Source organism: Tigriopus californicus, chromosome 10 (assembly GCF_007210705.1).
Source record: "Tigriopus californicus strain San Diego chromosome 10, Tcal_SD_v2.1, whole genome shotgun sequence".
NCBI classification, from domain to species: domain Eukaryota; kingdom Metazoa; phylum Arthropoda; class Copepoda; order Harpacticoida; family Harpacticidae; genus Tigriopus; species Tigriopus californicus.
Window position 1 is genome coordinate 14401130 of NC_081449.1, and position 23079 is coordinate 14424208.

At 41.0% G+C, this 23079-nt stretch overlaps 4 protein-coding genes across 5 annotated transcripts; 1 reads left to right on the forward strand and 3 right to left on the reverse strand.

Annotated features, from left to right (window-relative positions):
- The first annotated feature begins 452 nt into the window (after positions 1–452).
- LOC131888139 (uncharacterized) lies at positions 453–9154 on the forward strand. 2 transcript variants are annotated; one of them, XM_059236922.1, is made up of 5 exons: positions 453–989; positions 3234–4063; positions 4608–4805; positions 8010–8255; positions 8504–9154. In XM_059236922.1, exons 2-5 carry the CDS (start codon positions 3522–3524, stop codon positions 9006–9008), a joined length of 1491 nt encoding a protein of 496 aa, XP_059092905.1. In that variant the 5' UTR covers positions 453–989; positions 3234–3521; the 3' UTR covers positions 9009–9154. The 2 variants fall into 2 exon arrangements, with proteins under 2 accessions (XP_059092905.1, XP_059092906.1); XM_059236923.1 differs by lacking the exon at positions 453–989 and having other exon boundaries at positions 2123–4063.
- A 2781-nt stretch (positions 9155–11935) lies between these two features.
- LOC131888140 (uncharacterized) lies at positions 11936–14463 on the reverse strand. The gene is made up of 2 exons (XM_059236924.1): positions 13959–14463; positions 11936–13883 (listed from the first exon to the last, which is right to left on the reverse strand). Exon 2 carries the CDS (start codon positions 12712–12714, stop codon positions 12022–12024), a length of 693 nt encoding a protein of 230 aa, XP_059092907.1. The 5' UTR covers positions 12715–13883; positions 13959–14463; the 3' UTR covers positions 11936–12021.
- Positions 14464–15233: 770 nt separating this feature from the next.
- Positions 15234–16228, reverse strand: LOC131888142 (uncharacterized). Its single transcript, XM_059236926.1, has 3 exons — positions 15915–16228; positions 15674–15772; positions 15234–15549 (listed from the first exon to the last, which is right to left on the reverse strand). Exons 1-3 carry the CDS (start codon positions 16119–16121, stop codon positions 15376–15378), a joined length of 480 nt encoding a protein of 159 aa, XP_059092909.1. The 5' UTR covers positions 16122–16228; the 3' UTR covers positions 15234–15375.
- A 314-nt stretch (positions 16229–16542) lies between these two features.
- Positions 16543–18558, reverse strand: LOC131888141 (uncharacterized). Its single transcript, XM_059236925.1, has 2 exons — positions 17951–18558; positions 16543–17322 (listed from the first exon to the last, which is right to left on the reverse strand). Exons 1-2 carry the CDS (start codon positions 18236–18238, stop codon positions 17008–17010), a joined length of 603 nt encoding a protein of 200 aa, XP_059092908.1. The 5' UTR covers positions 18239–18558; the 3' UTR covers positions 16543–17007.
- Positions 18559–23079: the final 4521 nt, after the last annotated feature.

Below are 23079 nucleotides of genomic sequence, written 5' to 3' on the forward strand. Positions count from 1 at the left end.
TTGGTTGATGGTTCTCTCAACTTTCGTCCTTTGCTGTCTTATTTCTTTTGCAAGGGTACCAGGTTTATTACCAAATAACGTCCTGGAAACCTCATGCACTTGAAGACGAGTTGCAGTCGACCATTCGGAGCCTTCATGTGAAAGATCTCAGGAAGCGACAAGTGCTCGTACGTATTTTCCCTGGACCGTGTCTCTCACATGGATCAATACGGGGATGGAGTGGTGCCAGCGACTAAAGCTGTACATGCATACGTACGTATGTACGTACGTACAACTCACACTACGATCCGTCCCGATGTTCAGTGGTACGTGCCGGCGTAGCAATGGCAAGTGGCGAGTGCATGCTTTGCGATAAAAAGCAATAGTGGAATAGAATCGCCGTGGGACCCAGCAATTTAAAGAACAGGACAGAAGGGATAGTGGCGACTGACGAGGCCCGAGCAGGAGTGAGTCTCCCTCCCCTTCTGGTCGTGCATGTTTGGAGCAAGCATGACTCGAGCTTGGTACACATACTCCATCCATACGCAAGGTCCTGAAGACCGTCTGAGGCTTCTCTTGTACCGGAAACTCTCGGCTGGTTCGTTCTTCTTGGGTGAAGACCCTTCACGAGCGAGCACTTTCAGAACGAAGAAGGCATTATTTAACTCTGCGGCTTTTTGATTGCTGCAGCCCTCGTTAACATTCAGACATTTTTGTCCCATTGTCGCTAGTGAACGAACGTAAGCGAAAGCAGAGAGGGAGGCTTAGTTTACAAAAGGTCCCATTTCCTGTCATAGGCTCTCTATCTTTCTCTTTGTATGAGCGTGAGTGTGTGTGTATGTGTGTGTTGGGGGGATCTTTCTCCCTTTGAAAAACCATCAAACGAACCAGTCCACAAGTCTTGTTCAAATAGTCATGACTTGAACTCGTAAAATTCCGTTGGCCTCCAGTGATCCGACTCGGATTTGATTGAAGAGCGAGCCTTCTAACCGTGGAAGTGTGTACTGCATGTAAGTAGAGTAGGATTAGCCTGTATTTTTTTGCAATCGCCGGACAAATTGAGGGCAATTTCGAGTAATAGCCCCACTTCTCAAAGAGTCAAAGAGGACGGCCTAGCTGTACGCAGGGCACTCCCAGAAATTGACATGTACTCATGCAATCTCTGTCATCCATTATGGTTGGCCAGAGATAGATGAACAAGGCTTTTGTCCTCGAGATAAACTGTAACGGGTGGATGTACTTCTACTTTGACTCTAACCACCATTTCTTCCGTCCACACTTCGACGGAGGGGCGTTTGAGCTTCTGTAATACTGTTTTGGTATTCAAGAGGCGCCCCGTAGTCAATTCATGGGGAATCTCAATTCCATCTGAACCTCTGAGCTCAAAATAAAAACCGGTTCAATGATTAGTTTTCTCATTTTGTGCGAGATGATTCCTATGTTGGCCCTTCGAGACCTCTAGCGACAAAGGACAGACACAATTTATAAATACTAAACCGGCCACGTGAGTTTTCTAGTCATTTTCTTTTCAAAGTTACAACGCGTGTTCGAAATTAAGAAACATGCTACATTTGGCTTTCAAGTTTTGATCTTGTACAACAATTTCCCATTTGCATACACGTAAACATAATTGAAAAACGAAAGCATATTTCTTCTTGGACGGCAGAAGGTTGTGGCTTCAGGATTAATTAATCAAATTCTTCAGTGAGCTGGAACCAGACCTACACAATTCCATGATTGCCCTTCTGTGACAGGGACGAGAACAATGACGTTATCAATGAGGAGTTCCGTATAGCACATTGAACATGCATGGTTTGCCCCCCTCCCCCCTTTTTCCATTTTCATTTGGGCTCAATTGCTTCATGCACAATTTCGGCCTTTTCTTTCAGCTCTGGAAGGTTAGAAACGCTTTGAGAGTCCGAAAAAGAACGCCGTTAATAGACAAATAAATGATTTGTTCGAGGGAAAATGGTAGTGGATTTGAGATGCTGATTAATTGATCCATCATCTATGCGATCCGTTAGATTAGATCCACCATCGAATCTTCATTGCTTTAATATTAATAAGCATTGATTTACAAATCAAGTAGAAAGTACCAAGCCAGAAAGTCCAGAATAAGTAATCCCAAAAAGCGAAAAGGTTTACGCTTCTGCCACCAGATGTCTCGTAATTTAACACACGCTATAGGCACCAACGATTTGTTTATTTCGAATACGCCAATTGACGCCATTTGTCACTATTGAAAATTGATGTTGTGATGATTTTTCTGAAGGACATCATTTGTTTCCAGCTGTGTCACCTATCCAAGTCCCGTTCCAGCTCAGCAGGGATGCCAAAGATTTATTACATTCCATCATTCCCCTGAGTCGCTGTCTAATAATGTAACTTTTGATGGCATCGTCATTTTTCGACAAAGCTCCAAAGAAGAAGGTTCATTATGTGTGTTCGTTGACTCAATGTTCAGTGGTAGTGAAAGATATACCAGTATCGGAATGGGCTCATCAGGAATTAGGTAGTGGCTAATGATTGAAAATATGTGCCAGATCCCGCAAGTGTGATCAGAAGATCTTGTAATCGCCATCCATTAACCCTCTTTTTAATAATATTTAGAACACATGTTGCGATTGAATATGCCGATTTTCAACACATTTGAAACGGAAGTTTTCGAACATTCAAGAAATATATCAAACTGCGTAATTCAAGAAGTTCTCTTAAACCGGTGTCAGGAATTTCAATCCCAAGGATCGCATTGGCATCTGTCTTTTCAAGTCCATTCCTTGCCTTCTCGACGGTCCACTTCGTTAAGAGCAATCAGTTCTTCCGATATTTAGTGCTCTTCGGGATTTTGATCAATTCCCATGGCAATCGTTAAAAAATGATGCCCTTGATTGCCACTTTTAGCACTTAGGGTGATCAGTCCCCCTGGCCCACTCACTTCAATTAATTTAGAACACATTTCAAGTGAACGATGAATTCTACTTTGGCAGTTTCAATTGTATTCTGATGGGTGGATTTGATCGTCTGTCGAATGAAGCAAAAAAGAGAATTCTCACAAAGATCTGCGAGTCTAATCTGATCTCAGATATTCTATCTTGGCTTATTTTCAAGGACATTCTTCCCGGAACGTGACGTTAGGGACTTGGGTTAAAGGTTAAAGCCTGTTGACGAGAGTAAAGGTTGATGTTTTTATGATTGTAGCCGAGTAATCGCCTCTGCGAGTTCTCTCATCATTATCGTCATCTTCTTTCTCGTAGAGTTGGTTTGCTGGACATCATTTCAGGATTGCGGTCAAAAGAACTTGAGACGAAGTCGACTTACGAGCGTGCGCTTCCTTCAAAGCAGAAGCACAACTATGGTTGGAGGGAAAATAAAACAAGATTACCGAAAGATCCTAACCGACCGAGTCCTCCGCGGCCATTGACCATCCAACAATCAACGTCGAGCCATGAAACGTGGATTCCAGGTGCTAAAAACATAAAAGACAGATATCCAAACTTGTCTGTTAATCAATTTCAAGTGCCTGGTTAGCCGCAATTCTCGTCATGCACTCGAATGCGAGAAACGTCCCGGACATTGAACGGGCTAAATCCTTTGTCGTGAAAAAGACATCCACCACGTCTCACTCGGACTTTCCCAAGTCCATGTTTGACTTAGGACGAAGCAGTAGTTTCGTGATCGCCAGACAAAATCCCACCATGGACTTTTCCTCGCCAAAGGCTTCACCTTCAAATGTCGACTCCGTGAACTCTAAAGCGACCAATGTGGAGGACGTCATTCGACAACTGCAGAAAGTCAACAGTCAGAAACCCAAATTCAAGATGAAAGAGGAGACGAAGCTGTTCCTCAAACTCCACACCATCCACCAGAAGGCCATCTTTATCGATGGCCTTCTCAAAGAACTCCAAAGTCTAACTGATTCCTGCCGTGAAGTATCCAGCGACTGCAACGACAACATCAGCGAGGAGTTCAGTGTGACTGAAAAGGCTTTCGTGAAAACCGTTCTTGACATTGAGACGGAGGTCCGGATTCTCAAGAGATTGGTTCTCTTCCTGTGTCGACACAAGTGCTTAGAAAAGCATCTTGGGTGAGTAATGGAGTGCGTCTTACTTTGGTCTAACTAAGTATGCGTGGGAATGGGAACAAGGCTCCTTAACAAGGGCCCCGCTGTGAGCTCATCGGTGACGACATGTCGGATCTTACGTCGAAGACCAGCAGCGGTTTGATTGAATTAAGTCGGTTCCAATTTGAGCAAGTAACCTATCTAAGTCAGGCCCCGTCCTTCTTGATCTTAAGACATGCATGAAACCCTACTTCTAGCCTCTCTTCAAAGGAATATTCAAGTGGTCCTTGAAAGGTATTTTGAGACTTTCATGACACACAAAAACATATCCTCGTTCAACTGGATCTGTTCGTGACAAAATGCGGGAGGACTATTTTGTTCTGGAGTGGAAGTATTTGATACTTACCCACTCCTCATGATAATCCACTTGTCTAGCTAATACGGACTCGAAGAGCACTTCTGTGTCCAAACCTGTCTAAATTTGGAATGTCTCCTCATCCCCCTTCAATTGATTGTTCCCTAACGACATTGATATAATCCTTACTTATGTATATCAAATATCTTCCAGTGTTCTGAACACCATTCCTGATCAGATGAAATCCAGTTACGATATCAGTGTCCAATTCTTTGGGATCGATTGGCCTCACATCTTCTTCATATCCAATAACCTCATCCAACTCATTTCGGACCTCGTGGAACTACTCAAGGAAGGTCAAAAAAGTGGAAGTGGCTCAGGAGGACTGGACGTGGACGTGGTGATTCCTAGGTAATGGCCACACTGTGCATTGAGAGATACAATCGACAAAGATCTCGCTCAGGTCCTTGAAACACGGGTGATTCTGGCCCAGAAAAACAATCTTGACCATTGATCTCGAATTTTCCAAGAGCCAAATTAACTCATATTGCCAACGGAAACGCAATTATCTGGCCTGAGGTTACCAAACATTCGGCAAAGGATTTATAGATTTATGACTGTCGATCGGTAGTTTTGTCGTGGTCAGGGTTGCTCTCGACTTTGGTCTGCCAGGCTGCTGGTTCAAAAATGCTAAATAACTTGCATTCGTGATATCAGACAGTCCTATCTTTCGCTCTCAGACAGCACATTCTTTTCTGGGCTTAAGTCGAACTCGTTTCAAGTCAGTAGCCACTTTGTCTCGAGCATTTGGTACTTGTCTAAGCCAACCTAAAAACGAGGATTGAATGTGGGGTATGAAAAGAAATTAACGTTTTGTAAATGAAGGAGCCATATTGCCTGTAGAAGAGAGCACAAGGGTCCAATCATTAATTATCTATGAAAAGAGCAACATTCGCGACGACAGGAATGTCGATTTTTCAGTTAGGTTAACGGGCCAATTAGCTACAGCTCTCTTTATGGATTCGAGTTTTTCAGAATCTAGGATCGCATTTATAATCTTAACCTACATCTAAGTTCCATTTTAATGGGCAAATCCAAGCTACCATGATACACATTTAGCTCATTATTTTTTTTCCTTGTCCATTCTCCAATTCAACAATTTTGGACCCTTGAAAGAACTTCGATGAAACAGAAATCAATATCTCAAAAACGATTTTTCAGAATGATAACCTTGGAAAAGGCTAACTAAGAATGATTTGGCTTTTATCCGAACACGATCTCTCTAACCGCTGCATTTTCATGACATAAAGATATGGTCTTCAATTTCACTTCAGGATCAAACCACGTTATGTATTTTGCAATAGTTAACAATCAGTAACCGACAATGGCAAAGTTGCGCCCATGGTTTGATCATAAGAAACCACCAAACGTTTCTTACTTCTTCTTATATGACCTTTGAAATTAGTTAGTCAAAAAAAACAGTCGCCGAACTTGGTTCCAAATATTACTAGTGTGATCACAAGTGTTGCTCAAATAATTCAAATGTTCTTTTCTTTATTTTTCCGATTTATTTGCATTCGTTTGTTAACTTGCACATTTTTCAGCGTTGCGACATTGACGAGAACTTTTCATTGCCAAGCTGCATCTTTGTCATCTTTTGCTCTTTGGCCGCTTTGGGGTTATATCAAAAAGGGGAAAAATCAAACGATTCTGCTTTTTCGATTTCTGGCTCGATGTTAAATATTCATTTCACAACTTTAGGGTTAATATAATTTATTTTTTCCTAAGTGTTGCAACTACAGAAACAAAGGCAAATGTTGAAAAAATAAAGATTAATCAAATAATCATTCACATGGGTAGAACACTAAAATTTAAAGAAATAAAGAAAGATAACAAGAAGAATTTGTGATTTTCTCTTGATTTTTTTTGTTAATCATGCAAATTCAAGGCTAAAGATATAAGAACGATATTGCAGAACTTTAAGAATTCTCATATTCGTCAAATTTTGAGTTTGAAAAATTTGTCCTGGAAAACGTAAAATGTTTTTTTAATGAATGTCATTATAGATATGAGCTCCCATTTATAATTAACATGGATTTTTACAGTTTAATAAAGAAGGGAAAATTGTTTTTCTTTGTCAAAACTTTGCGAAATATTTCTAAAATGTTTTGCATTTATTGTAAAATGAATCAATCCACTCTCTAGTAATCAAAAATTCTCGATGGGGACAAAATGTTAAAAGACACGATATAATCATTTCTGCTGTCTTTCATAACTTTCAATACGAAATGGGTTTTTTTCAAGCCAACTATCTTTAGCTATTCCAGGATAATGGTAAATGATAACATTCCAATTTGAATCCGAGATTTCTAGCAACCAATCACTTAACAACCCATGGAGTTTGAAAGGTTGGAACTTAGCAACAAAGAGTCTTCCCTACTCTCTCGCTCTCTCTGTTTCTTTCATTCTCCCTGACTTTCTATGAAAGGTACTTAAGGATGGATTGTGATTGAGCATCGAGTTCTAGTTCTAGGGAAATACCATTTCTTTTAATCTGGAAAATGTTTCGCGTCCTGGCGACAACTTGGATCCAGAGAGCCAGTCAAATGAAGGCGTTCTTACCATGAATACCTAGATAGAGCATTGAACTCGGGAGCCTTGTCAACCTCCAGGTTGCATCTCAATGTTTCCTCTCCATCATGGAAGCAGACATCTTGTGACAGACGCCATTAGAGCCCATCTTCCATACCATTAAAAGTCATAAATGGATATTCATTGCATTGTGCACAAAACGGTGGACGGAAATAAGAAAACTTGGGAGTGCTTGTCGCTGCTCCTGTCTGTAGACAAGAAGTGATGTGTTGGAGAGGGAGGTTATGGAAAAGCAATTTGATCTAAATATGATCGAACGAAGTGTTCAAAAACACTTCTTCGGTAGAGTAGCAAAAAGCAACCCAAAAAAAAGAATTGGGATTCGAACAAGCTGGTCTTGTGTAACCGCCAGAGAGCACTCTGAGGGGTAGGAGAAGACCTAGGGTTTTTAGGTAACAACATCAAATATGAATCGTATTGGTTAAACTGATGCACATAAAAATGCAAACAATCCATTACGAATTGCAGCATTTCAGGCTACTTTCTGATCACCACATAAATAGCAACGAAAAAAACCTTGTTGCATTTCTGGAAAGTTTGTGCTCGGATATCAAACTTCCGCGAAGGTTTGCAATAAGCCTCAACCCAAGGAGCAAGATTGATCTCGTCTTAAAAGTTTGTAATTGAGTTTTGAAACTTGGCTACCAATATTTTTCCCTTACCGTTTCTAACGCTTCAAACTCAAAACGTTAAGCAGGAAAGTACAACAACATCTAATCTACTTCGTTTCGACATTTACTAACTCATCCCTGAGCCGATCAAGCTTGATGCCTTCATTATCCATGTCCATAAATACCGAACAGGAACCTCTCGGGAGAGCTTCGATAAGCAAAAACCTCTTCCAACAGGTCCTTGATATAATTCAATCCGATTTTCACTCGTCCATGTTCACCCGAGTTAGAGCAATTCTCATTTGTTGGTGACAAGGGATCTAGAGATGATAAGTGTCATCCATTCTTTCAGCAATATCCTCTGTAATCTGGCCACGATCGAGGCTGAGATTTCTTGGCACGCCGAGGCCGTTCTGCGAGGCCGTTTGTCGCCCAGCCAACAAGAGAGCATTTCCTTGGAGCAAAACCGTCATCAAGCCCTCAAATTGGAATTGGACAAGCAAGTGGAGGCGGCCTCGTCGGGCTCAGACGAGATTGGAACCAAAATGAAGCCCTCTGTTTGGGGCACACTCAAGAGCCTTCATTTCGTGGGATGGAGGTGGGTAATCGGCTTTGGCTCGATTCCAACATGACTTGCATTTTCTCAAATTTATTCTCGGAACTAAACCCGAAAATGCAGCCCTTCTGGTCAAAGATAGGTTGCGTGATTAAAACTATTTCACCTCGGACCCCCGCAACCTGTAGTTTTCAATGGAAAATTGGGGTGGCATGATCCGCTCATCCGCCTCGAAATTGGTACTCATCTCAAAAGTCGTTTATTTATTATCCTTTCATCTTTTCTCCTAGGCGATCCCGTCGGAAGAATCAACGCAGCAGTGATGATTTGTGGAAGATGTGGTACCATGGAGTCCAGTCAATGACCACATTTTCGTTGTCCACGCTTGGGACACCCACCCAGTCAGATATTGAGCGATCCGAGGGTCCGAGTGCTCGAGTTTTGAGCCGTTCATTGACTAAAATTCAAAGTATCGAGATGCCAGACTTGGGATTTAGTGGCGACGACTCACACTACAATCCGAAGCAAATAGGTGTTAGCGTCACTCAGGCCTCTTTGGGTAGGGTTTTCTCGGATGAGGGGATCAATGATGCCGAGGAATCCCCACCCCCCTCCAAACAGGAACAGAAAGATATTTTAGGCGTTTACTCAAACCATTGGGAAAGTGTCACGCCCACTTTGCGCGACAATCGGAAGCGGGTGAACCGAATGGTTCAGGACGATACTCTCGAATCTCTCCAATTGGCTGACCTGGTTGATGCACCCAAACAAAGGTTTGATGAGAGTGAGCTTTGACTTCTAACTGTGATGATAAAATACCCATGACCTGAGAACTACAATCTAAACACAACTGACACTTGCATTCTAGAATTGAGTGTAGCATTCATATCATATACATATATAAATATACAAGATAAATAAATGGCCTTGGGTACGATTTATCGTGAGGGTAAGTGGATCGATTTCTACTATAACAATTTTCGGACACAAATAGTCTGCCGCGTTATTCCATGTTTCTTTATTTGGCCGCCAAGGCATGACATGTGACCCGGCGATTCTAGGTCACGCACATGGATCAATGGTGCCAAACTGACTGGACTTAAGTTGTTCCTCAAAGAAAGACATGATTTCTAACTTCCGTACCTCAGGGCAAAGTGGAAAACTTGCTCCTCCAGCATTCCGCCTGAAAAAATGAAACTTTTATTATTGTTAACACAATTTAATAAAGATATTTTAAGCGTCACAGTCCCCACATTACTTATTATTTATGTTTACCAAATGATATGAGGGATTCATACCATATCGTTGGAAAAATGACAACGACACCAAAGAAATTTCGGAAACATCTTTTGTTTATTGAAAAGTATCCAGTAAAACAATTCTTAGGGTTTCTCTTACCATAAGAAAACAAAAGGAATTCGTCAACACTGTTTGCAAAAAAACTGCAATAAGACAAGGTGTCTAGCTTATGTGAGACTGTTTTAGCCTTTAACTTCAAAATCACTTTGTTTAATCCTTGTGTCATTTGAAAATCCCAGACAGGCGATGCCAAGTTGATGTCTCGTACAAGGCGGCCGCGAATAAGCGGGACTTTATATTTCATCAAATCTAAGAATCTTACAGTATTGTATGAACTTCAAATTTGATAAGCAAACACACATGTTTGAAATAGCTTTTTGATGTATTCTCAATAACATCCCTGACTCTCACAACAGCATCAAGTCTGCCATTAACTGAATGGCAAGATGAACGGATGATGTCAGGATCGAGGTCGGCCATTCAGCCTCTAACGCTTGTTTGAGGGGAACGATACTGGAGGACGATTTGACCCCAACTTTCCTCTCAAGAATGGGCTCTATGAAAAAGTCCATGACTTTGAGATCTGGAGAGGAACGGTGATAAAAATATTTGCGGTTAGCCGTGTAGCTTTGGACCCTTTTCGTGATCTTTTGACCTGCTTACCAATGGTATGAAGATGGGGAGCGGTTTAAGGCCATTGGATATGGCATCAGTCCAAACCATGACACAGTCTAGTTTTTGGGGACGAAATATCGTCCTCTGGTTCTCAAAAGGTTCTCCAGGATTGTACGCAAAGCCATTACCCATTGACAGCATTGGAAACCACTTCTATATTAGGAATCTTCTCATCCGACCAGATCACATGAAGATGTTTCCAAGATTTCATCGAATTGCAAAGCAGTTTTTCAGACTCTTCGCAAGTTTTCCGAATGCTGTTCCCCTCTTGATGAAGTTCGATTACTACATCTTTTGGATCCAAGTTCTGGGACTGATTTGATCACACGGAATTGTATTGTACCAAAGGTGTTAAGCAGATGTTCGATCAATCCGATACCAGTAATATTTAATGGGGCATGCTTCAAACAAATACATGGGGCATAAAACAGTGTACCGCAAGTCTCTGCAACAATGGCTTTGGGGATATTTACATTTTTAGGAAATCACGTTATTACCAAAACTGCAACATTTTCTGTACATCGTTTTAGCCTGCTATTGAAGGCAGAAATGCTTAGGGAAGTATGCCTATCTCTCAGAATCATGACTTCCATTTGGCATGTTCGGAAACTCAAGTAAGGTTTTGCCAAACTAATCCAGTTGTATATGTCCTGACTGGATCCAGCCATGAACACCCTGAGCCAACTCAGACGTGAAATCTTTGGCCTAGAAGGCCCTAAAACGAGCCATTTGTCAACCATTTGTCAGCAATGTGCTGACTTTTGGTTATAAGCCTGTAATAAATGTTGCTCAATAAATCTTGTGCCAATGCAATTTGGCAAGAAAAGAGCAGTCAATTGACTATGTCGTAGAAACAAAAACCTTTCTTTTGGGAGAAATAACAAGGTGTGCGAATGAGAAAATGTCCGATCATGTTAAAGAACACAGGGAATAGACTGCACTAAGGCATGTGGGTACTCTTCATGGATTTTGTAATCCACTTTCCAAGTGAAAACTTTCATGTCTTGTCAACTGAGGCACGAAGCTCTTCCAAACTAGGGACCCTGATCTGCATTTAGGTTCTCTAGTTCAAATTGTAAAGTCAAGGGCAAGAAGGATTACATCAAATCTTCATCTGGAAATAAAAGTAAAGTTGACATTTCTAGGTCTTTCTTGACGAGAATGACAACTCCAAAATAAGCGTAAAAAAAAACAAAATCATCATCAAAACGTTAAGTTGTACCATCTCTTGCTTTTTGTATGCAGCCAAGTTTTTTTTGCATCTGTTCGAGTTACTTATTTCTTTAAAGTCAACGGCAAGTTCTGCGGTAAAGCAAGGAGTGGTAGATTTACCGTGGGTGGTTCTAACGATTTTGAAATCCCGTCCATTCTTAACTTGCCAGAGTGGTACCACTATCATGTACTATATCGAGGATAGATAGGTCTAAAAACAATTTTCCGTGCCTCAATTAGTTAACAGACATCTCAATTTTTCAAAGTGGGTGTTTTGGAGGGGTGAGATAGTACAAAAGCTAACTGATATGATATCAAAGACGAGCAATCTCCGAATTCCAAGCAAGGACGAAATGAACGTATACAGTTTTCAATCAAAATACACCCACGCGTACCAAAAAAACATCTAATGGCTCTTACGCACGTGGAATCATTTGATGCTCACGTCCACGAGAAATTGTATAGGTTGAGGTTCGTGGGAGTGTCTATTTAGTTCAATCAGGTTTTGCTCACAATCAAATGATGAGGGACGAAAGTCAGAGTTTGTTAGAAAAGAATGTATTTGTCGTCTCCATGCAGTCCAAACATTGGCTATCAAGGAGCAAATCCACATCCTTTATGGTCACAGACGGTTGGTAAGATAGGTATCTCTGTAGTACTCTCTCAGGATTTCGGGAATGATCTCGCCATCACCTCCTTGAGGGCCTTCCAAAAAATATCCTAAGCGTAGATTGCGATATGGAGGCCTCTCATAGTTGGCCCATCGTTTGGCGTGAAATTCGGATGGGTTGGGTGGATTTGCCTGTGGGTTGATCCCATGGCGAAAAGTGCTCACTACACGGGGCTTCCTCAAATAATCGTCCAAGGTGGGCGCCACGGCCTCCGTAATCTTGGTGTCCGGAATCACTGGTTTGGGAGTGGTAGAACGACCTCGACTTGGCGTGTTGCAACGCGATCGACGCAATGTTTCCGGAGATGGTGGCCTAAGGGTTCGACTCCGCAGCTCGTGGACACTATTTTCACTTCGGAGAGAGAGCTGGCTGCCCCAATGCTTGATATCGTTACTGTTGGTGTTACTCCGACTACTCCTGGAGCTCATATGACGGGTCCGTCCCGGCAGAGTCGAATGGGTGGACTTCGAAGTAGGGGGGATCGTGGACCCCGAGGGAAGGCTTTGTCGACGGGATCGCATGTCTCCCGGAATGATTGGAGGCTTCGGACGGATATCGCGGTCCTCGGATCTCACTAATCGGGATGGCTGCGGAGAGTCGATTCGTTCTTCCTTGGGGATTCCAAGACACTGCCAGAGATCCATGATTGTTGTACTCTCTAGAACCCGGGAATCCTACTCAATAACGCCTTCGATATTTTCAGCCCGGGTATTCCAATCCTATAGAGAGTCGGTTCGTTCTCAGCACTGCCCTCGTAAAGTTCGGTCTGTCATTGAGTGCGCGAGAGAGCTACGTCAAGAGAGATCTGCCCACTCCCACTCAAAATGAGCGACTACTTCAACGAGGGCCTCGAGAAACAAGTTCGTCGCTCCATGAAGAAAAAAGTGACGTGAATAGTAAGGCGCCAAGCCGCTGATGAGCAAAAAAAAAATACCTCACAACCTAAGTTTACCATGACATCTGCCATAAAATCCCTTGATATCCGGGGATTGTGGCATGGTGAGTGTGGTACACGGTGGTAAAAATGTGTTTTTAATCGGTAATGAATGTCTCCTTCGCATGCAAAATTATTCAGGTTTCCCAATAGGCGCTTCATTTTGCTCTTGACATGTCTAAACTTGAGGGATGAGCTAAATTGCTTTAAGCTTTCCATTGGGATCTCTAACAAGAGTATCGGCCTACGCCCTTTTGTCGGGTCTACGTCATCGACAGTTTTGGTGTTCAAGGGCGGATTGTTGAAATGATCTAGCTCTAAAGACCTTTTCACCCAAGAACCGGAGAGAATTGGGAGCAATCTGTACCTAGAACATGCTGTATTGCGTAAGTTTCAACCTCCAGAAAACCATCGCCAACTTCGTTGGTTGGAGGTTGGTGTTGGTGTCTGATGAATCCACTTGGGCATCAACCGATGTAAAATAGCGTGGGCAGATTAAAAAAACGGTTGTCAATGTGTCGGGGAGAGGAGGGGGGGGGGACTATTTTTCGACAATAATTACACCATATTGTGGCTGCAATCACGGTTTGTTGAGGTACACATTCTTATCGAATCCGTGCATGGCTTTTGACTTCGCCATAAGTCAACATTTGTCCCAAACATGTCCTGTTGACCATTGTAGTACATTCTCGATCAAGGTGGGAGCCTTGTTTTCCATTAGTGGCTCCATTTTGGAGCCACATAATGCACTACTTGCGTGTAATGTTCTGTCGCGTCTCAGGCCTTAAATGGATACCTAAGGGGAGCCACAACCCTCTTCGCATCATCAGCGACTGTCTCCATAAATCGGGCCCCCCATCTCAGTTAGTTGATCGAAACCTTTAGCGGGATAAATGCACGAACTTGAGCTACGATAACAATTGTTGTGTTTGTCAACGGAAGTGACTTCCTTACCCAAAGCGCGCCTATTTCAAACGTGGAGTCAAGCACCCTGACAACGTTATCGATAATGTGCCAAGGACTAGATCCTCATTTGCATTGCAAGCTCGGTGAGGACGGATTGCTCTTTTTCATTCTAGAGGTGTGATGATAAATGATAAATGAGCTCGACGGTGGTGATGGCTCCTCTCGCATCCCCTCCAGGCCATTGAAAATGGGCGTCGAAAATCCATTTCATTCGGATTGGAATTGACATATCATGGCTTTGAAAAAAAAAAGAATCCTCTCAGGAGGTATGGTAGAGTCTTTTTACTAACCGTTTTTACTTGTGCATACATGAGACTTCTTGCGTTGGTTAGAAACTGAGAAGTCTAAGCCACAACCTAAAAACCAAAGCCGAGACCAAGGACTCTACCCACACACTCACAAGTTTCCCGTTTCTTTTTACTGTACGTAGGTATGGACTCGTCTACGAAAGTAAAGGAAACTTCTTCTTCAGAATACTATTGCACAAAGATAATAACATTGAATGTGGATGACAGAATATGTAGCTATCTTTCCTGTAACTAGTGTTGTAAGTTTGGATGGAAAACAGATCAAAGGAATGCTTTATCTTGAAAACATGTCAATCTACCTTGAAAAAAAAGATGTGTTTCTAAGGACCTTGTACGTAGTAACAACGTAGTCTTTGATCATGGAAAAGAGTTGCTCTAGTTGAGTTGGATTTCTTGTCGAAATCCATTAACTTCGTAATGCACATACCTTTGATGCATCAATATTTGATTGTCTCGTTTGGCGCATGTGAATGTGTGCTAATATACAATTACAAGAACATTTCATAAGGCTAGTGACGAGTAAGCGCATGCATCTTTTGACAACCTTTTCTTTGCCTGTTGAATGAAAAAGGTAGAGCTCCGTTAGCGACAATGAAACGGTGAAAGAAGTATGTGATATTAAGATTGATGAAACTATTTTTAGTTCCAACAACGTCAGTTTTGACCCTTTGATCGAAACCTATTGCCTTGAAGGCAATCAAAGGTTCACAAAGAGTCGTTCAGCCAAGTGTTCCAATGGATGACAAAAGTTTGCGGACGTTTTTGGATAATAAAGAATGTCATTTCACATTGGGCCTCAAATTGGAAACGTCAAAGTGAGATCCTCAAGAAAGTTCCAAATGTCAAGGAGCGCTCAAGTTCCCTCCAAGTTGATATATGTGTCCCCAAAAATTCGTCTTATGTCGTTAATCTGAGAATGGACAGCTACCAAGGAGAAAGAAGGTCTCAAAGTCACTTCCCTAATAGATGCTCATTGGAGATGAGAATTTATTTGAAATGTGGTTGGCTGGATCAAAAGAAATACTGGTTTCAAATACTTTCAATGGTAAAGCGAGAGGAAAGAGAAAAAGACAAAAATGAGATTCCAATTCCAAGCTTCATTTCTTCCTGGCTGTTTCGCCCGACTTTTGAAACTCATCCAAATTGAGCACGCCGTCCTTGTCGAGGTCATTGTCTTTGATGCATTGCTCAATATCCTTGAGCGGAACGCTCTTCTTGGATAATTTCAACTCACCTTTGGAGATGAAACCATCTTTATTTCGGTCCAGGGTCTGCAAGGAACAAAGGTTGCGTGAAAAACATTCTGAAAACTTTCCGAGGACGTGAATTTGTCAAATTGGAGAGCTACGATGGTCAAATGCAGATTGGCAATTAGGTCTCGAGCTTCTGACTTACATTAAAGGCCGATGGAGAGTGAATATCGATGGAAAAGAAGTCAGTGATCTTGATCTTGCCCTCTTTGGTCCTCGGAAGGGGTTCTAGGATGGTTTTCAGCTTTGGGCAGGAAAATGAGTCATGAATTAGTAATTAGCTTTCTACTTTGAAATAGAGGCCTCCAACATTCCTCATTTTAGTACCGACAAATACAAAAAATGTATGCAACCTCACTTAAAACAGAAATTACGACCATATTCACCTCATCCTTCTCGATCGGAATTTTGTTTTGAGTTTTTATAACATTGAAAAATTCGTCCTCAGTCAGGGCGCCCGTTTTGGAATGGTCGAATTGGACGCAATTCTTCTGAATCTTCTCTGATAACTGGTTTTCCTCGTGTTCAGACTTGTGAAGTCGGGTTAAGACTTGTTTCACGGCCGGAGTTCCCAAAATATTAGATGCCGACATGATTGCAAAAATGTGCCTTTTCCCGTCCAGATCTTTTTTTTGTAAGACTGCTCTGATTCGTTTCGAAGTTGACAGGCCAATGACAACATTTATTATTCACCCCTCAAGTTAACTGATCATTTAGTGCACCCATGGTTGGGCTTTCTCTGTCCTAAAGGCCAACCTGGCATTTCAATTGAGCGTCTGAATACTCGTTCAGACTTTTACGTGACTTTAGCCTCGTCAAATATATTCGGGCTCAATTTGAATTCGTGATTTAGAGTTTTCTGTTAACAAGCAAAATGAAGTTAAATTTCGAAAATAGAAACTCAGGTAAAGCCAATCGTGTTTGATTAATTGCTTAAAGAACCAATGGCAAGCAGGAAGAAAACCAGTTGGTCAAGGGCTTTCATCTCTCCAATTTCCTGCCTGGGAAGATCGATCATAGAGTAAGGAAACAATAGATTGGAAACTGTTCATGAATATCAAATTAATATCAAAGAAGCTCTGACTTTGTTCCTTTTTATGCTTGCCCTTCTGAATTCAAAGCAAAATGAGAGTAACAGCATCCATGGCTATATTAAAAGTTGATGTCATACATCGGTGAATTCGTAATTCATTTCATTTATTGTAACATGTATCGACAATAGTTTACGTGTCAGAACCCGACACACTTTTAAAAATTAGCATCTATGCATTAAGTCACCAGTGTCATCTGTGAAGTTGACAAATTACAGACCTCTGTGGTCTCGAACATTCTGATTAATTGGAAAGCCAATCAAAACGAAACGTTGCCCACGGAACAACCGTGAGAAAGCCCAGCTTTATGAAACATATTTTATGTAAAACTACAACATTCAACATGATTGTCAATTTTGTACATTATCGTAAACAAATAGGAAAACAGTCACTTCGAGTTGGATTTGTCTCTTGATGTCCGGTTTCGACTTCGACTTTTGCTCTTGCTTTTGGACTTGGCATCTTGATCTCGAGATCGTTTGGAGTTCTTCTTGCTGTAGGCTTGCTTTGACATGGCCTTGATTTCTTCGTACGTGAGAAGGCCGTCAGAGTTCTCGTCGATGGAATCGATGATCTCTTTCAATTCCTTCATGGTCATAGTCTTTTGAGCCATTTTGAGCTCACCTTTGGACACTAGACCATCTTTGTTCTTGTCCATGGCCGCAAACACGGCCTCTGATAATATGGGCATATAAACGAAATCCTGAAAAAAGTGGAAGATTTAGATGATGTTTACAACATAATCTTGAAAAAGAAAACTTCTGCTTAAAATTATTTTTTCCTGCTTTATTTTGGATAAATGATAAAAAATTGTCACGTACTCTTGGGATTGTGACGGATTGATTTTCAGAGCGTCAATAAGTCAATTAAATAAACTGGCAATGTGGATCAACTGAAGGACAAGGATGCTTAAAAAGTAAGCAACTAAAAAAGGCATGATGGATTAGCTGAAACATAATACATACTAAATTTGGATAAATCATATCTCTAGCACCAACAAAAACATTTTCTATGGACAGACATGGATTTGTTGTACTCGATCAAAAGAATAACTTGCACACTACCTCGAAACGATGGTGCCAATTTACAATTGAAAGTTCAATGTCAACGGATTAGCTTTGACCGAATCTGGCTTATCATCCTTGAAATTAGACACACGAAAAAGTTCAAGCACGATCCCCTTCCACAGCGACCAACAAAGTGCACAAAAATATCGTTGCTCTTGTTGTCTCTCATTAACATTTACCCTCGCCAACCGAGGAACCTTGACTTGAACGGGGAAAATCCCAACCTCCCAAAATCATCAACAACCAACTCCTAAATGACCTCACCTCGATCGAGATGGTCTGGTCCCGATCCATATCCAAGTCTTGGACCAAGGACCGAATATCATCTTTGGTGGTGTCGATCTTGTTTTGAAGTCGGACCACGTTGTACAGATCATCCACACTCAAGCGACCTTTGCCCTTCTGATCGAAGCGATTGCAGGATGACTCCACTTTCCTGCTCAACTCCATCTTCTCGGACTCCGATAACTGCTTCCGTTGTCTCTCAATGAGTTGGATCAGTGCAGATTTGCCCAATGCTTGATGCAGAGAACTCCGGGATGACGATGACATGGCCAAAGATGATCAAACACAATCTCGGGACTGAGGGCTACAATTGATGTCTGACACGCTTCAAATCGTTCGTCCAACAATGGTTCGGGTGGTTGGTTGGTCAGTGAGTCAGTCAAGGCCAATGCAACCGTGGTGACCCGAGAAGTCTGGCTTTCTCTGTCACGTTTTGGCGTTGGAAGAAGGGAAAACCGTTCATCACACCTCAGGGCTTGCTTATGAAATGGCCATGGGTGGTGCATTTCTTTTTCGTACGCTCAGTGCCTACCTATAGAGGTATTGTACTTGATCTTGGTTCTTACTTCATGATTGTACAATTGAGAGAGGGGGGTCAAGCCAAATAACACACCAAATTGTACCATCTCACCCAGCAAGTGATGGCAACGTACGCGTCGGTGCATTTTTTGAGCTCGTGAGTGACCCGAATGAACGTTCACTCAGAACGGAGAGCAAAGTCAGCATCCGAAACCATGACCGAGAGTTGTGTGCATGAAGATCCTTGATCTATTTGCTATGGTCAGAGGAGTGCTCTTGATCGCATTAATGTCCACTTGAACACTTGAACACAATTGTCAATTGGCAACATGCGATTGCCTCCGGGGATAATGAATTCAAGTGCGATCTTTTCAGTACACACCATTGAGTCAATCATATGGAGCTCTGAGACAGGAAATTGCAAACCAGTACTGGCACCTTCATGGTGCATTTGTTCCACTTGAATCGACATTGCAGTTTTCGCTGAGAGTTTTCTACAACAGTTATAATATTCTATCTGACTCTAGATGTTAGGGATAATGTTAGTCATATTTCATACATACTGCGCCAAATTGGCAAGCGACTTTTGTCGTGGTGAACGGAGATATTTAACTTGGGATCAATCTCCACATTTTTATGGGGAACACCACGACAAGGTTTTGTTTTGATCGTGTCTTCAGTTATTTTTTCGTGATTTTACGTTTAATCACGTTCAGATAGAAAGTAGTTACAGCATTGCAATGTCAAGGTACATCTGGGATTAAAAATGACTTCGATTTGCTTCTAGTTTACTCCAATCAATACGTCTTTAGAGCACTTTAGCTTTGAAAATGATGCAATGCAATCAATAGAGGAGAAAGAGCAAACATGGATTGGAAGGGAAGGATTTAACCACTTATTGGCTTGATTACTTGACGAAATGGTTGAAACGTGCTCCAACGATTTCCATGGCATTTCCAATTTTTTTAAGTTACTTCTCAAACCCAACATTTAGCTAACTTCCGATTGGAAATTCCAATTGCACCTAATACATCCGCGGTTTTTTAATGATCGAAATCTGGTCTTCTTAGATATTAGGTGTGGGCTTTAGGGCTCTTTTGGTAATCAAAATGAGAGCAATGCTAGATTTCAATAACAATCTTTTTTTCACAATTAAAGGTAGGTCACCAAAAATGTTCCACCCTCGATCAACTTAAAATTATGTTACTAAACTTGTTTGTTATACCACAAATAGGAAACATTTCGTGATCCAATGGAATGGGACAACTAACTAATTTTCTCCAAGAAAGACATTAAAAGCTTTGTTTGCATTTCAGACCCTTATTTGCATATTCATGTATTTTGTCCTCTTTTGCATGATCCGCTTTTTTGACGTTCTATAATTTTAATGAAATATAGTCCTGCTCACTCTGGAATCCACTTTGTGTATGCGTGTGGAAGAACTTTTTTAATATGAAAGTGCAGGGGCCTAAAACCACCTTGACAGAATAATCTGTCTGTCGAGCTGGAATATAATACTAACGAAAATTGCAAATTACGACTGGCTTTTAAGATATACTAAAAACACCACCAAATTTGAGTGGTAATGTAACTGAAAGCCAGTATCGTTGAGACTTGGATTCTTAGCTGAACTATTTTCGTATTCAATTTCTATCTATCCATTCATTGCTCTTTTAATAACAGGACTCATTTTAATTCAAAAACGCCCGCACCGGAAGTTCTACCAAAAATTAAGCAAAAGGTCAGTCGTTTTTTCATTTTAGCTTAAATTTACCGATCAAAGATTTGCAATGTTTTTCCACAACAAGTTACTTTTTCGCACAAAAAATAATTAAATCAGTTGGAAAAAAGCGAGGCAATTCCTGTGAGTTTCAATTCTAACCCAGTTCAAGAATCTGGAAAAAGGAGAAGGCCATTAAAGATTAGAGCTTAACGCTATCTTGATACTGAAATTCAAACCCAACCAACAAATAAGCAATATAAGATTTTGTTGTGAACAGTTGTGATGCCAAGTAAGTTATTGTACATACGTGGGATTTCATGAACTTTCCTTCCCAACCTTGGCCTCGTAAAAAACAGTTGACTCTTGCTCCAAACCACGCGTTATGTTCGGTTGAGTCGTGGGTTGGAGTTTTTTAGGCGCATAATTCCCAGACTTGCTAATAATAAGTGTCCATATGACATTTGATCATCCTGGACAGATTCCACTTCTGGTGGCATCATGAAATGTACATTGATACATTTACATACTGAGCAAGCTCATGAAGATCTGCATAACAAACTTGTGCGAGCCTGGTAAAAAACGCCTCGAAGAAAATATTTGAATTAGTGACAAATGTCACATTTGATAGAAAGAGGGTTAAATTAGAGCCCTCTAGGTTGGATGTTAATGGTGGCCTTGCTTATTCCCAGTAATTCATTCCTCCTTTGTGTTTGTGCATACTTTCTTCGATGGCGAACTAAAATTGCAAATAAGAATTTACCCTGCCGAATATACATTTTTGATATCATCGGCAAAATAGGTCTCAGTCCTATCACAAATGCATTTTTGCGAGAGCCTCCGCCCCTGATAAACATTTTTTTAGGGTTGCTTTAGTTTGTTTTCGGATACAATGATCAAGGTGAACAAAAAGTGTAATATGGGACAAGAATCACGTCTGTTTGTAGGTGACATGCTTCTGATAAAAAAGATGATCCAACGGATCTGCACTGCACTCAAGTCTGTGTGTTGGAAATATCCGGAGCGGTTTGATAGATATCCTACAGGGCATGTCAAGTAAAGGAAATTCAAGGAAAAATGTGGGCCGGCACCCTGATTTTGGGTATTTTGGAGAGGGAGAACTAAGACAAACATCATGGTCAACTCGCACCATCCGCCCCTTAATAATTGAGTGATTTTAAGTGAGCTGTGTTATAACAACCCAAAACATGAACATGTTATGTTTGGTGTTTATCAGTGAACGCACTATCAAATTGGCTCAATACCAAAAAGCTATTTGCTTAGACAAGCAGGTAAAATGAAACAAATGTCCAAATTCAATACATACACAATGCGGTTCGGCTGGACATGTTGTCTTTGATTTTACTCCATGGAATAACGTCAGTTGTTCGTGAACGCGTTCACTTGACAAGCCCTATACACTGTCCAGGGCTGTTCAATGGAACCTCAAGCGTTGGGTAGCTGATGCTCGTACAGGGTGACACCAATTGGATGTCCCGTTAGAAATTTGGAGTATCATTTGATAAAACTATGATAAATATTATTGATGTTATTTCCCCACTATGGATATCTCAAATTGAACATGGTATCTTGGGTACCTTAAGGAACTACCGTTATTTTCAACAATTATTCCAAGTTCTTTAATGGACCTTACTGATAAAATGGGTTTCAGGCGATTGTTGTTGTAGAATGATTTGTCTACTCCATTTTGGTTGTATGTCATGATTCGAAACTTGTCCCCATTTCATTCCATGTTTTGAGAGTGAACCCATTTGTATACAACGTCCAAGACATTTTGCAGTTCTGTCTGGTTCTATGAATTTCTTACGAATAGTAGCTTAGTATCGTCAGCATAAGAAGATATTGAAGACTGGAGGGGCAATCCGTGTAGTGGTGCAATGAATAAAACGAACAAGATCGGACCAAACTTGTTGGTGGATATATCGCACTTTCAAATCCAGAGACGCATATACTATGAAAACTTTAAACAAGTCCAACCGCATTTAGAATATACTTCCCCAATCTGGGCGCCATTGAACGTAGGGGGGCTAAATAGAATTGAAAAAGTACAAAGAAGTTTTACAAAATATATTGCAGGCATGAGCCACTAAAGTTATTGGGAAATACTTTAATCCCTTGAATTATATTCAGCGTAGGTGCGAACGTTACCTAATCCTTTATGTTTTGAAATGCCTCCATGCACTTTGTCCTAACCCGGGAATAAAATATAAGGTCAGTGACAGAAAAGGCATCACTGAAAATCAAATTCAATTTCAACCCATCAGATAAAAAAGTTGGTGAAGACTTTAAAATCCTCTTTGTACTTAACCAAGAACCAACCCTCTATAATCTGCTACCATGCTCACTTCGACGATTCTTTTTACTAGATGATCCATTGTTAAGTTTTTGGTGACATTTAGAACGTTTTTTTATCAACAAACCCAGACCAGCCTTTCGTTCAAGGGTGCCCTAGAGTGGCAAATTCGAACGCATTATGTGACAAAATCTTTTATTAATTATGACTTACGGGGAACTCATTCCATATTTCGGTATTTAAAACCCGAAAAAATGCTGGAAAAAAAATCAAAGCAAAATTCACCCACTCCAAACGTTGAAGATATATCATAAATTAATCTGACATATTTAATGAAATAAGTGGCCTTTTGTGCATTTTAGCAGATCTGCTAGTGAGAGTGATATTGGAAAAAGAGCCATATCATAAGAGAGGCTCTGAACAAATAATTAGAAATCTGACAAGCAAAAGAAACTCTTTTTGTAGTGCATTCAATGAGCTCGTCTCATACCAAAATCCCGCAGTTTATAGTCTTTCTTAAAATGCTGCTTCCAAAATTTACCACTGAATTGTAGT